General features: G+C 41.8%; 1 protein-coding gene across 3 annotated transcripts in view; it reads left to right on the top strand.

Moving 5' to 3' along the window:
- LOC140199839 (sperm-associated antigen 1-like) overlaps window positions 1-12939 on the top strand; it is a 134565-nt gene extending 121626 nt beyond the window's left edge. Inside the window, exon 19 of one of the 3 annotated variants that reach the window (XM_072262370.1) lies at window positions 12115-12939. In XM_072262370.1, coding sequence (XP_072118471.1) covers window positions 12115-12243 — 129 coding nt within the window. In that variant the 3' untranslated portion in view covers window positions 12244-12939. Of the gene's footprint in view, window positions 1-4194; window positions 4559-6836; window positions 6953-12114 lie in introns of those variants that run through there. The other 2 variants (XM_072262378.1, XM_072262362.1) reach the window with 2 other exon arrangements.
- Window positions 12940-14748: the final 1809 nt, after the last annotated feature.

The following is a 14748-nucleotide window of genomic DNA, read 5'->3' as shown; positions in this document are numbered from 1 at the left end:
TCCAGACAGCTACAGAACAAAGAAACACAATAGAATTCATGAAAAACCCAACAGTCATACATCCAATTTGCAAAAAAAAAGAACTAATCATGCAAACAAAAAATAGGAAACAAATAAACTAGAACAAGAGCAGAAGAGTCTCTGAAAGTAAGTCCATAGCCATGTAGCCAGTTCAGCATGGCAACTGGTCAGAAATCTGATAGCCACAGGCCACAGCCATGGAGCCAGGTTCAGCGCTGAAGCAAGTACCAATGGCTGCAGGCCACCTCAGAGGCAGTTCACTAAAGTGAGTAAAGCCCCTCAGAGGACTGAACCGAACACTGTTCTGTTCTCTGCCCTCAGCCTTGTCTCCTTAATCTTTTTAAACTGGTTCAGTTCTTAAGTTGTTCAAACCTCAGATCATAATCCACTGTCAGGCCTGGGCCCCAAGGCCGCTCTAGCAAGTGCCACCACGGCTGTGCCTGTGTTCTCAAGAGTCCAGTGCACCAAATATTTCAGGGTACCACAGAAATGGCAGGTCGTACAGAAGGTTCAAAAGTACACCTACCAACAGGAAATTACAGGCCGCAAATTGCCGTGATCATGGTCCAAAGGAAGTATACTTAGAAGAATTGTTAGTAGTTTTGTTTGTTGCCTGCAAAGCATCGCCAATGTCTCATCAGTGCCATCTTCGCCAGGAAGGCTTGTTTGTGTGAAAACTCGAGGTTAGGCCAGACATTTCCACCCTGGGATAAACACTGACCTTAATCTGCCCTAATTTCCCCAGTATTAACGGGATTTGGAAAAGCCTAAAGGGGCAGAATTTTTGTTGTTTATCTGGGGGCAGTTTTTGAATTCAGTATGTAAACAAACATATGAGGAAAAAGCTTTACCAAATCTTGGAGAATGTAGCTAGGTCGGATGGAGGGAGTGTCAATGATGGATTAATTTGGAGATGGTTTTTAACAAGATAGTTCTAAATTGGACATAGTTTTTCAAAAGTACTACTGTATTTTTTTATTTTCTTGTAAATGCCTTCAAGAAAATGTATCTGAAGATAGTATATGGTGACATTTTGATAATAACTTTACTTTGACTTGGACTTTGGTCACCATAGACTAAGGGTGGAAGGGGTGCAGAGGAGACTCACCAGCATATTGCCTGGGATGGAGCAGTTCAGTTATGGGGAGAGATGGGAGAAGGTATGTAGGTCTGCTCTTCATGGGCACAGGACGTTAAGGGGGTCATAACAGGAGTACATAAAATTACAAGGGTATAGATAGGGTAGATTTCCCCATATATAAACAGTGGTAGATAACACTTGAGGACATAGATTTAGAGTAGATGGGAAGAGTTCTAGAGGGGATATGAGGGGCACCTCCCCCAGTGAGCAGCAAGTACATAGAATGCACTGTCTGAGAGTTGAAGCTGGATTGCTGACACCATTTAAGAAGGCTCTAGATGAGCACAGAAGGCTGTGCACTGAATACTGGGAGATGAGATTAATATAGAAGGCTGGCAGCTAGTTGGAATGGCCGAATAGCCTCTTTCCACACAACTATTATATGACTCTGTAAGGTGTGTTGTCTTTAGCAGTGTTTGCCTTGTTTATAGAGTCTTAGAGCATTGCAGCACAGAAAGAGACTCTTCGGTCCATCTAGTCCATGCCAAACAATTATTCTGCCAAGTCCTATCGACTCACATCCGGACCATAGCCCTCCATATCTCTCCCATCCATGTACTCCAGACATTTCTTAAATGTTGAAATTGTTCATGTACTTATCCAAATGTCTGTTAAATGTTGAAATTAAACCCACATTTTGTGTATTTTGACCATCACCTTTCTATACTGTAAAGGTGGTAAATGGTGAACTGCGGGCCCAGCCATGATAGGGGATGCCATAAAGTTCCTGCACTGAGCCAAAGTCAGGAGTTGCTCTTGCATGGGGAGTTGACATACTGGGAGATGAGACAACCAAAAGTAGGCACTTGGCTTCCCCAATCTCTATATGGACCCTTAAAAATAATTTTCATGGATTTGTCCCCTTAAATGAGGAGTGTAGATGGATGTCCCTGTCCCCTTTAGACCCTCCCCTTCCCAATTACAGTTAATCCTGTTGTTTTCACTGAATAGAGCACATGGATATAAAATAATCCCAGCATGACATTTGTGATTTTTGCCCTTTGTAAATAAAGTGTCTGCACATGATGTGGTCAGTGTTGGAAGGGACCTACTGGTGTCACTGCCTGTCTAAACACAGAGCAAGACCATAGTCAGGAAACTGCTCCCATGTGTTGTTAAGTATAGCAATTGATTCATATGGTGCTGATTATGGATTTTATATATATATATCAAGTGGATACATTTCTATAGATCGGTTTTACAAAGAGATTTCATTTTATTTAAAGATACAGCATGGTAACAGGCTGTTCCAGCCCAGCAAGACTGTGCCACCAAATTACACCCATGTAACCAATTATTCTACGAACTCCTACATCTTTGGAGTGTGGTGAGAAGCCGGAGCACCAAGAGGAAGCCGAGTTATGGGGAGAACATATAAACTCTTTACAACCAGTGGCAGGAATTGAACTCATGTTGCTAGTGCTGTGATAGCATTATGCTAACCGCTACACTACTGTGCCACTCCTTATTCAGCAGTACTTTTACAGGGCAGAAGATTCTGAATGGGTGCTGAGAAATAGGGTAAGCACAAGTGTGAGGGGGTCATGGGGAGATGAAAGCAAATTTCCCAAGGAGCTGTTTGTGAAGAGAAAGGGCAAGTATGCCAAATGTGCTGTGAGCTGATTGGAGAGGACAGGGCTAGGAATCCCAGGAACGGCCTTCAGTAGTGTAGCTGACTGAATAAGAGCGATATTTAAAGATGTTACCAAAGCATGTATGGAGGGAAATAAACAGTCACCATTTCAGACCGAAACCCTTCATCAGGACTGAAAAGGAAGGCAGCTTGCAACAAGACCCCTGTTTGTAACGTTGACGTTGAGACAGTGGAACTGCCCCAATGGAATGGCTTTTCCACTTTAAAAACTCTTTCACACAAATTTCCTGTCGTCATAGGACACAATGGACAGCCACCGTATTCCCCTCCATAGGTGCTGCTTGACCTGCTGAGCTCCTCCAGAATTTTGTGCTTGTTGCTGTGGATTTCCAGCACCTGCAGAGTATTTAGTGTTTATATCTAAAGCTGTGTTTGAAGGAGATACAGTAATTGGCAATCACAGAAGCAGCTTGATATCAGTTGTCTGATGCACAGTGAAACCTAATCAGGGTAAAATGTATAGAAATGGTGGCAGAAGCAGATCGAGTGGTTTCTGATTTGTGGAATTTGTAATCCCAAAGACAAAGAGGATGAATATCTCTGCAGGTCCACAGTGATAAAAGCATACATCAAGAGGGTGGTGAGAGAGGGGCTCAATGATAGTTTGAAAATAAAATAACAGCCTTATACTTTTTTGGTGTAGGCAAAAAATTAATTATCTGCATTTGTTAGGCCTCACATAGTAAAAGCATTTCATCTGCAAAGTCCCACAAAGTTTGCCTGATCTTGACCAAGACTTTAATATGAAAGGGGTGATGACTTTTATGAATATTAACCCGTCCTTGGCCATAAAAGATCCCATGTGGATATTTACAGAAAAGCTGGACGTTCTCCCAATATCACGATCTCCATGATATCTAAAACAAATTAACCAGTTGTTTACTGGGTTGCTGTACTTTGCCATGTACCCGAAAGTTATTGGGTGTATTTAAAGCGGAGATGGATAGGTTGTTGATTAGTAAGGGCATCATAAGTTAGGGGGAGAAGGCAGGCAAATGGAGTTGGGAGGGATAATAAATCAGCCATGATGGAAGAGCAGGCTTGATGGACCGAATGGCCTTATCTCATTTGGTCTTATGGTTTGTCGTGAGGGTGAAATCAGTGCATGCAAAATAAAAGCTTTTCTCGCCCTCCCCAAATATATATTGGTCAAAAGTAGTTGCGTCAGTTCACTACATGTACTTTTTAGGGCAAGTTATGTGAGTTTGTTCCACTTAATCCAAAAAATTTTAATATAATTTTAACTGCCAAATTGTTTCATACTGGAATCAAGGCAATGGACCAAGCAAATATTTGAAAAATCTCCATCTTTCAAGTCTTCAGGAACCTGATATTCAACTTCTCAATAAAAAAAAAATTACTTCTGCTTTTCCCACAGGTTTTTAGCATGGTTGAGTCCGACCAGGCAGATGGGCGTCACCAAGTAAATAGTGTACATACCTTATCTTGGTTTTCAAAAGGAAACCCTGAAGTTTGTGCTAAACCACAACAGATGAAAACTACTGGATAAAGGAACTACTTCTGTTTAAAAAAAGTGAAACTAAAGCTTGTGACTAGAGCTTTACATTTAGTTTGCAAAATAACTACGTACAGTGGTTATATGAAGCATATGCATAAAGCATCCTCTGAAGTAAGAGGTTCTATCATGGATAGGGACTGCATCCCATTTGTTAATAGAAGTACAGCACAAGCAGTTCTGCAGTTGCTGGAAATCTGAAACAAAATACTGGAGGAACTCAGCAAGTCAGGCAGTATCTATGGAGGGAAATGAACAGGCAGCATTTTCCACCAAGGCTCTTCATCAAGACTAAAAAGGAATGGGGCAGAAGCTAGAATAAAAAAGGTGGGAGAAGAGGAGGAGCACAAGCTGGCAGGTAGTATGGGAAACCAGGTGAGGATTGGAAAAAGGGTGATGCTAGGGAATGCTGTGGGAAGCTGGGAAGTGATAAGTAGAAGAGGCAAAGGGCCTCCTTGATCTTGTGAAATTGGTTCTTATGTTCAGCAACTTCTCTTTTGAATCCTCACACTTTATCCAAACCCAGCGTAAGCATTATAACAAAACTAAACAAACCACATGGGCATTCGCATGGTCCTCAGCTATGCCTGCCTTTTCATCAGCTTTATGGAACAGTTCATGTACCAAATCTATACTGGCACCACTCCCAATTTTTTTCTGCACTACATTGGCAACTGCATTGGCACTGCTTCATGCTCCCATGTTAAGCTCTTCAAATTTATCAACTTTGCCAACAATTTCCACTCTGTCCTCAAATTTTCTTAGTCCATTTCTGATACCTCTTTCCCCATTCTTGATGCCTGTCTCTGGAGACAGATTATCTACTGACTTATTTTACAAGACCACAGACCTTCACAGTCACTTTCTGCAAACACTTCCAATCCTGTCAGTTGTGAGAATGCTATTCTCCGGTCCTCCAGATGCGGCCTTCGGGTGAGACCCGATGCAGGCTGGAAGACTGTTTTGCTGAACACCTTACGCTCTGTCTGCCAGAGAAAGCAGGATCTCCCAGTGGCCACACATTTTAATTCCATGTCCCATTCCCATTCTGATATGTCTATCCACAGCCTCCTCTACTGTAAAGATGAAGCCACACTCAGGTTGGAGGAACAACACCTTATATTCCGTCTGGGTAGCCTCCAACCTGATGGCATGAACATTGACTTCTGTAATTTCCGTTAATGCCCCAGAGAATCCCCTTCGTACCCCATCCGTTATTTATTTATCTTTTATCATTATTAATTTTTTCTCTCTCTCCTTTTTCTCCCTCTGTCCCTCTCACTATACTCTTTGCCCATCCTCTGGGCTTCTCCTCTCCCCCTTTCTTTCTCCCTAGTCCTCCCGTCCATCCCATGATCCTTTTATATCCCTTTTGCCAATCAACTTTCCAGCTCTTAGCTCCATCCCTTCCCCCGCCTGTCTTCTCCTGTCATTTCGGATCTCCCCCTCCCCCTCCCACTTTCAAATCTCTTACTATCTCTTCTTTCAGTTAGTCCTGACGAAGGGTCTCAGCCCGAAGCATCGACTGTACCTCTTCCTAGAGATGCTGCCTGGCCTGCTGCATTCACCAACAACTTTGATGTGTGTTGCTTGAAATTCCAGCATCTGCAGATTTCCTCGTGTATAATTCCCTTCTCTCATTTCCTCCTTTGTTCAGAAAATGGGGTTTTTCCTACATTGCTATCAATGCTGCCCCCGACCATATCTCATCCATTTCCCACTTATCTATCCTCACTCCATCCCTCTCTGACAGAATAGGGGATAGGATTCCCTTTGTCCTCACCTACCAGCCCGTGAGCCTCTGTATCCAGCACATCATTCTCCACAACTTTTGCCATCTCCAGCAGGTCTGTCCATGGCCTCCTCTACTACCACGATAAGGCCAGATAAGTTGAAGGAGCAACACCTGATATTCCTTATTGGTATCTCTAACCTGACACCATCACCACGGATTTCTCTGACTTCAGGTAGCTACTCTCCTCTGTGTTTCTGGTCCCCTTGCCCATTTGCTTTTCCTTATTCTGGTGGCCCTCTCACCCCTTCCTCTTCCCCTATTTCAGCCCTATAGAAGCCCATCACCTCCTGGTTACACACCTCTTTCCCTTTGTTCCATGATCCATTCTGCTCTCCTATCAGATCCCTTCTTCTTCAACCCTTTATCTCGTCCACCTACTATCTCCCAGCTTCTAACATCATTCTCTTTCAACCCCTTCCTCCACCCACCAACCTTCCACCTCTCACCTGGTCTCACTTATTACCTGCTAGCTTCTGCTCCGTCCCATTCCCTACTTGTTTATTCTGGCTTCTACCCACTTTCTTTCTACTCTTGATGAAGGGTCTTGGCCCAAAAAGTCAACTGTTTATTTCCTGCAAGGATGCAGCCTGACCTGCTGAGTTCCTCCAGCATTATGTGTGTGTTGTCACGGCAGAACTGCGGTTGGTGATTACACCATTCCAAGTCTCATCACACTGCAACCAAATTGCTAACAATAATCTATTTACAGTGACTGTAATGACCTGACTTCTGAAAGATGAAAGGGGAACATGAGGGGAAACTTCTTCATTCTGAGGGTGGTGAGAGTGTGGAATGAGCTGCCAGCAGAAATGGTAATACGCGTTCGATTTCAGCATTTAAGAACTGTTCGGTTAACTACATGGATGGGAGGGGTAAGGGGGGCTTTGGTCCAGGTGCAGGTCGATGGCACTGGGCAGAATAATAGTTTGACACAGACTGGATGGGCTGAAGGGCCTGTTTCTGTGCTGTAGTGTTCTATATGACTCTTTTGGCATTTTATATCTGAAAGATGGATCTCAGAGATGGGGCTAATAAGTATTAAGGTCAATCCCTACAATCCCATGACAGGATACTGACTGAGGGCCTGGAGAGGAGCTCAAAGTCATGCACACTGTATGATAAGGGAATTCCATACTTCTCATATCCTGGGCAAGCATTGGTGTAGAACGGGTCATCACCTGAAGGAGCTCAAGTCCTGGGTTTTAAGGGTCACTTATGGTCCACCTGAAAGACAAAGCATTTGGCTGGGTTGTCACCTTGCAGCTTAGAAGAGTGCAGGCAGGAAACAACTAGTTGACTAGTAGGCAGCCAAAAAACAATACAGGTAGGTAGATATTTCAGGATTGAAAAAGATTAGCTTTTTTTGTCACCTGTGTAGCGAAACATACAGTGAAGTGTGTCATATGCATCAAATCAGCAAAGATTGGGTTGGAGGCAACCCACAAATGTTGCCACACTTCCGGTGCCAACATAGTATGCCCACAGCTCAGTAACCCTCACCATACAACTTTGGATTGTGGGAGACAACCAGAGCATCTGGAGAAAACACACTAGGTCACAGGGAGAACATGCAAACACCTTGCAGACAGCAGTGGGAATTGAATTCCTATCTTGCAGTTGGCAGCTGTAAAGTGTTGCTGTAACTGATCCACTGCGGTCATCTTACTCTAACCAGGTCTGAATGTCTGTGGGGGAAGAGGGCTCCCTGTGTAAAGCCTTAAGCCAAGTCCAAAGCACCATGGCTGGCTTAGCTCCCCAGTGTAGGAAGTAATATCTTTAGGGGATTCCATAGATATGCACGCAGACTACTCAGTGATCCTAGGATGCGATAGTGCCAGCATCATAGGTATCCTGTCACAGCTGCAGAAATTCTGTCAACATAAGATGAATAACTGATAAGATCCAACAACATTTTTCACAGAGGGTGGTGGGTGCCTGGAACACCCTGCCAGTACTGGTGGTAGAAGCAGGTAAATTAGGGACATCTAAGAGACTCTTAGATGGTTGAAAGAAAAATGATGGGCTATGTAGGAGGGAAGGATTAGAATGATCTTAGAGTAGGTAAAAGGGTCGGCACAATATTGTGGACCAAAGGGCCTTTACTGTTCTATAGTTTATTCTATGTTAATATTTTAAAATAGGACTATTTTTTGAAAGTAAGATGATCTTTGAACTACTTTCAGTACAATAAGTGCTGTAACTGGAAGATGGGTGAGTAACTGGGAAGAGAGTGCAGGAAGCAGTGCTTTAAGTTTCTGCAACATTGGGACCAGCTGTTGTTGAGAAGTTGGGATGGATACTCAGCAGGGCCGGGGTATCAACCTTGCAATTTATTTGTGCTCTTGGGAAGGGTTGAATCTATTGTGGCAGATTACTATAAAGGAAATCAGAAACACAAGAAATTCTGCAGATGTTGGAAATCCAGAGCAACACCCACAACATGCTAGGAAAACTCAGCAGGGTAGGCAGTCACCTCAAGAAATCAATAAGCAGCTGATGTTTCAGGCCTAGATCCTTCACCAGAACTGCGAGGTAAGGGGGAGAAAGCCAGAATGAGGGGGTAGGCGGAGGGAAAAGATACAAGCCTGAAGATGATGGATTAAGTCAGATGAGGAGGTAGGTAGGTGGGTGGGGGAGGGGGATGAAGTAAGAAGCTGGGAGGTGATAGGTTGAAAAGGTAGAGTGCTGGAGAAGAGACAAGAATAAACCGTGGGAGAAAGGGATGAGGAGGGGCATGAAGCGGTGGTAATAAGCTGGTCAGAAGAAGAGAGGTGAGAGGGGAGCCAGAGTAGGCGATGAAAGAAGAGGGAAGGGAAGGGAAGGGGGAATAATTACTGGAAGTTAGATAAATCAATGTCTATGCCATCAGGTTGGAGGCTACCAAGATGGAATATGAGGTGTTGCTCTTCAAAACTGGGAGCGGCCTCCTTGTGGCAGTAGAGGAGGCTACGGACCTACATGTTAGACTGGGAATGAGGATTGGAATTCATTCAGAGTGAGAAGCGGCTGGAGAAGCAGTCTATTGATTACTTGTACTGTACCAGGGATCCTTGGTGGGTCCAAACTGGGAGGCCCAAAAACAGAGCTGGAAATCATATGGAACAAGATGGGGCAAAGACAAATGCCCAAGAAGGGCACGTGGCTGCGGTATCAAGTCTGGGTGAGCACATGGTCGAAGAGTCAGAGAGCAGCAGATAGCACAGAGGGGGACCAGTTAGAGAGGGTCTCACTAAACTCCCATCAAAGAGAAGATTTAAGCTTTTTCAGGGTAGCCATACATCAGAGACTTTCACAGTAGGAGCAGCAAGAGATTCTGCAAATGCTGGAAATCCAGAGATACAGGTGTCTTGAACCACATTGTATCATGGATCTCCAGAGGAGCCAACAAATGCAAACAAACAATAGTAACGTGGAAGATTCAAATTTTCCAAATTAGTGACGTACAGTGTAAAAAGGTTTAAAGGGCATAAACACAGTAGATTCTGCAGATGCAGGAAATCCAGAGCAACACACACAAAATGCTGGAGGAATTCAGCAGGTCAAGCAGCATCTTACGGAGAGGAATAAACAGTTGATGTTTCAGTCCTGATGATGGGTCTTGGTCCAAAACATTGACTCTTTATTCCTCCGCATAGATGTCGCCTGACCTGCTGAGTTCCTTCTTGATTTCAGGAGAACTTTTCTAGGCTGTGTTAGTGAGTCCAATCAGGTGGATAGGAATGAAGCTGAGCTGGTGGAAGACGTATCAATGGCAGAACAAATTTGGGGTAGTTGTAGAGTTAGTGTAGTTTATTGAAAAGGACACATTCAGAGGAATGATTGTCATCTGTGTTAAATCAAATTTTACCAGACCAATAACTGTTTTAGCAAAGATAGATTGTAAGTATAATAAGTAACTACTTGAAGATAAATAAGCAACTATCAATGAGGATTCATGGAGTTCATGGTAAACAAAGGAAAAGGTCATAAAACCATAAAACGTAAGAGCAGAATTAGGCTATTCAGTCCATCGAGTCTGCTCTGCTATTCCACCTCTCAACCCCATTCTCCTGCCTTCTACCTGAAACCTTTGACTTCCTTACTGATAAAGAACCTATCAACCTCCACTTTAATTATACCCAACGACATGGCCTCCACAGCCATATCTGACAATAAATTCCAGATTCACAACTTTTAAGGCTGGTACTCGCAAATTTAGAGTCCCTAGATAGTGAGTTACATAGAGGGTAAAATAAATCAAAACAAAAGGCATGAGCCACAGAGGAAAACCTGTAATAGAATAGAAGGAATAATAAGATTAGCATCTGTGGAGATGGATAATCAGAAGGTCTGGATAAAATACTGTATACCCCAGGGATACTGAACATTTCCCAAATCTATTACAGAAATGTTCTCAGAGGGTCAGAGAAATACTAACACTGTACGGCTGTTTACAAAGTCAGTCATAAGCTGGGTTACTACTAACCAGTTAGTTTAGCTAGTAGACAAATTATTAGAATCCATTCCAAAGTACACTACAGAATTCTGTAGCCACTTTATTACGAAACCCCTGCACTTAACAAAGTAGCACCACCACTTTGTCATTCCTTGTCAGACTCACCTTGTGTACTCATAATCAGTACGTTGCGTCACTTTATGTATAATCAGCTTATGTATACAAGCTAATCTTATATATTTATATTTATTGTGTTCTTTATGCTGTATCAAATCCAGGGGAATAATCTTTACATAAAATCATAGAACGAAGTAGAGTGTCATAGCAGTTAGTGTGATGCTATTACAGCTGGGAGTATTCCAGAGTTCAATTCCAGCACCATTCTGTCAGGAGTCTGTACGTCCTCCCGGTGGAATGTGTCAGTTTTCCCCAGGTGCTCCGGTTTCCTTCCAAAGTCCAAAGATCAGGTTAATTGGTCATTGTAAATTGTCCCTTGATTAGGTTAGGTTAGTTGGGTTTGTTGGAAGTTACGAGGCGTGGCTTGGGCTGGAAGGGCTTACATTGTGCTGTATAACTAAGATAAAATAAACACTACAGTACAAAAACAAATCCTCAGCCCATCTAGTCCTTGCCAAACTGTTATTCTGCTGAGTGCCATTGACCTGCACCTGGACCACAACCCTCCATACTCCTCCATCTATGTAGTTAACCAAACTCCTCTTAAATGTTAAAATCAAACCCACTTCTGCTGCAGCTCGTTCCATGCTCTCACCACACTCTGTGAAGAAGTTCTCCTTTCACCCTTAACCCATGACCCGAGATTCTAATCTCACCCAATCTCCGTCGGAAAAGCCTGCTTGCATTTACCCTATTTATACCCCTCATAACTTTGTATGCTTCTATCAAATCTCTCCTCATTCTCCTACACTCCAGGGAATAATGTCCTAATGTATTCAATTGTTCCCTATAACTCAGGATCTTAACATCCTTGTAAATTTTCTCTGTACTCTTCCAGTCTTATTGATATTATTCCTGCCGAAAAGGGACCAGAACTGCACACAATACTCTAAATTAGGCCTCACCAACATCTTATACAACTTCAATATACTATCCCAACTCCTGTACTCAGTATTTTGATTTATGAAGGCCACTGTGCCTTCAAAATCACACCTGCTTCACCCCAGTCAATGCAATGTTTTCTCTGCACATGAAGTAGCAGATCCAAATGGTCCAATTTGACCCAAGAAAATCATTCTTGAAAGATTAATAAATTGGATGATCAATTGAATTAGTCCATTTGTTTTGAAGATAGTGAGTCTAATATTAGAGGATCAGGAACATCATACATCATCATAACAAGATGAACTTGTACACAAAACTGAATATGATTTTACAAAACATTCAAATATTTTAAAGCAAAATTACAGTATATGCTTTATAAAATTCACTTATAAAATTAGATTGCAATGGCTAGATAGTGCTAACAGCTTGTTTTTAAATTGCTCATGTAATTTATGGCTGATCTCCTTAATTTTATACGATTTTTGTGCAGATTGCATCAGCGATTGCTGGTAAAGAAAGAGATCAAGTGGAAGAACTCTTTAGCAGTTTGCTACAGCTGAAGAGCACCGAGTTTACCTCTGAAGATGTACGAAATCTAGCAAGAAACTATGATATATAGTACTTTTTTTAGGAGTCACAATATTACTATATTAAAATGCAACTCAGGTGGCTAGAAACTATGGAACTCTTATCACTTGCAGCCTCGTCACTTTTATTCTGTGTTAATTCTTTGTTGAACCAAAAGAAATGACATAAATGTCTTTCAGTGAAGCACCTCACTATACCCCATTCAAGTAGGTTTCATTCATCCACAGGATTTTCAAAGTTGTGGCCTCATTTCTCCAATGAACTAGTACAATGTATCTATTCCTCCTGTTGAACAGTTTCAGATCCCCATTGATAAAACAAGAACAAAGAACAATTACTTTGTTTTTATCAACTCTGTTCTACCTTTCAGGGTTTTAGGTTTTCACAAAGCCCAAGTTTCAGAATAGTTTTATTAAAAGAGATTTTTCCTTTGCTTAGTTCTTTATTAGAATAAATGGTTTATGCTTGTGGAATGCCTGGTGAAGGCTACTAATTTATTCATACTCATTGGAATTAAGCATATTTGCTACCAATAAAACCTTGAATACTAAATGTAGAATGCAGTAAATCTGTAGTTATGTACAACTTTAGTACAAGATATTGCCAGTCTGTGATAAAACCTCCTGCACTATGATGCACTCTCTCAGTTAAGATCAAAGACCTGTAAAAAATATTTCAGCCTGTTATGTTATTGCACTGTAGGAATAAACTATACTTGTATTGATAACTCTTCTTGCCAAAAAATTTTTCTCAACAATTTTGCAAGATATTTGCAGAGCCTTGGCTAAAGATCTTATACAATGATGCTGACTTGTGTAGTCTCTTCATTTCTTAACATCAGATTTGATTTCAGTTTCATTATTACTGTCTTCTAAGCATTTATCTGTGGGGGTGTATTCTGTCATCTTCACTAGTCCTTAGAGCTGTACAAAACCCTTCATAATGAATGTGAAGTGAAAGAACATTTGGTTTGGGTGTTAGACCCTAAGACATATGTGCAGAATTAGATCGTTGGGCTCATCCAGTCTGTCCTGCTATTAAATCATGGCTGATTAATTATCCCTCTCAATCACATTCTTCTGCCCTCTCCCCATAACCTCTGACTTCCTTACTAATCAAGAACCTATCAATCTCTATGTTAAGTATACCCAATGACTTGGCCTTCACAGATTCACCACCTTCTGGCTAAAGAAGGCCCTCCTCATCTCTGTTCTAAAGAGATGTTCCTCTATTCTGAGGCTCTGCCTCTGGTCCTAGACTCCTCCACTACGGAAAACAACCTCTCCACATTCACTCTATATAGACCTTTCACTATTCGACAGGTTTCAGTGAGATTACCCCTCCCCCAATCCTCCTAAACTCAAGCACATACAGGCCTAGAGCCATCACACAAGCCTTATACATTAACCCTTCCATTCTCAGAATCATTCTGATGAACCTCCTCGGACCCTCTCCATTTCCAGCACATTCTTGCTTGGTATAAGGGGCCCAAAGCTGCCCACAACACTCTAAGTACATGTTCAAAAGTTTAGTTATTTCCCAGTATTACAAGTGGTACAATTATTACAACATGCATCTTAAAGGCTAACACTATCATCAGGAAGCAACCGTAATTTACAAGCACAGTTAAGCTGTCCTGCTGATACACATGAACCATGGCCCCAAAGCATTCAGAAGGTGAAGACATGGTTCCTTCCATCCAAGGTGAGTAGTTAGAAAAGAATGCAGCCAAATTAGTTATACAATTAAATAGTTCTGGGTAACTTTAGATAGATAAAAGTAACATTGCCTTATGGGAACAGAACGGAGTCAAAGTGACATAATAAATTGGCTTCAAAGTTTAGTCATCCATTTCCCATTGTAAAATATTTTGTCAGCCTACTAATTGGAAAGCTACCCTGATGATGGAAAAATAAAGTGCATACATTTCAAAAAGTGTAGAATTGGATTTTGGAAATCCATTTTAAAAGGTTAATGTGAAATTTTCGGAATTTGAGCAAATGTTGCCAATTGCAGATATGCTCTCGTGTCTTGTATTTTCAGATTCAAGTTTATTATCACTGCCTTATGTGACACAAAAGTTATCGTTTTGCAGTAGCAGACCATGCCAAGACAAAATTACTATTATCTTTTATACACAGCACTCCCATCAGTGAATGAGACTGAATCTTCTGTAGTCATGTGAACAGCAGAGACACAGCTGATCACCTGTACTGGGAACTATCCCATTTTATAGATGGCCATGGCCCTCCCTCTATATTGAGCAAAAATGGGAACGAAGCCTTAGCTATCCAATTACATGATTCTTCATATTCTCTAATTAATTCTCTAACTTTTCGCTATAATCAGCTTTCATACTCTTTGTTAACAGCGACTAGAATCACTGCTTTTTGGATTTCCGGTTTACCACCTAACATGAAGTCTACAACTGCGCCTGGAATAATGTCCAAGTTAACTCTCTCCCTCACTGATGCATTATAACATCTTCATTTCATCCCACACCAATATTTCCAAGTGGCTGCTTTTGAAAATATTT

Source organism: Mobula birostris, chromosome 1 (assembly GCF_030028105.1).
Source record: "Mobula birostris isolate sMobBir1 chromosome 1, sMobBir1.hap1, whole genome shotgun sequence".
Classification (NCBI taxonomy): domain Eukaryota; kingdom Metazoa; phylum Chordata; class Chondrichthyes; order Myliobatiformes; family Myliobatidae; genus Mobula; species Mobula birostris.
Note: the sequence above shows the minus strand (reverse complement) of the source record. Positions and strands in the feature narration are given on the sequence as shown.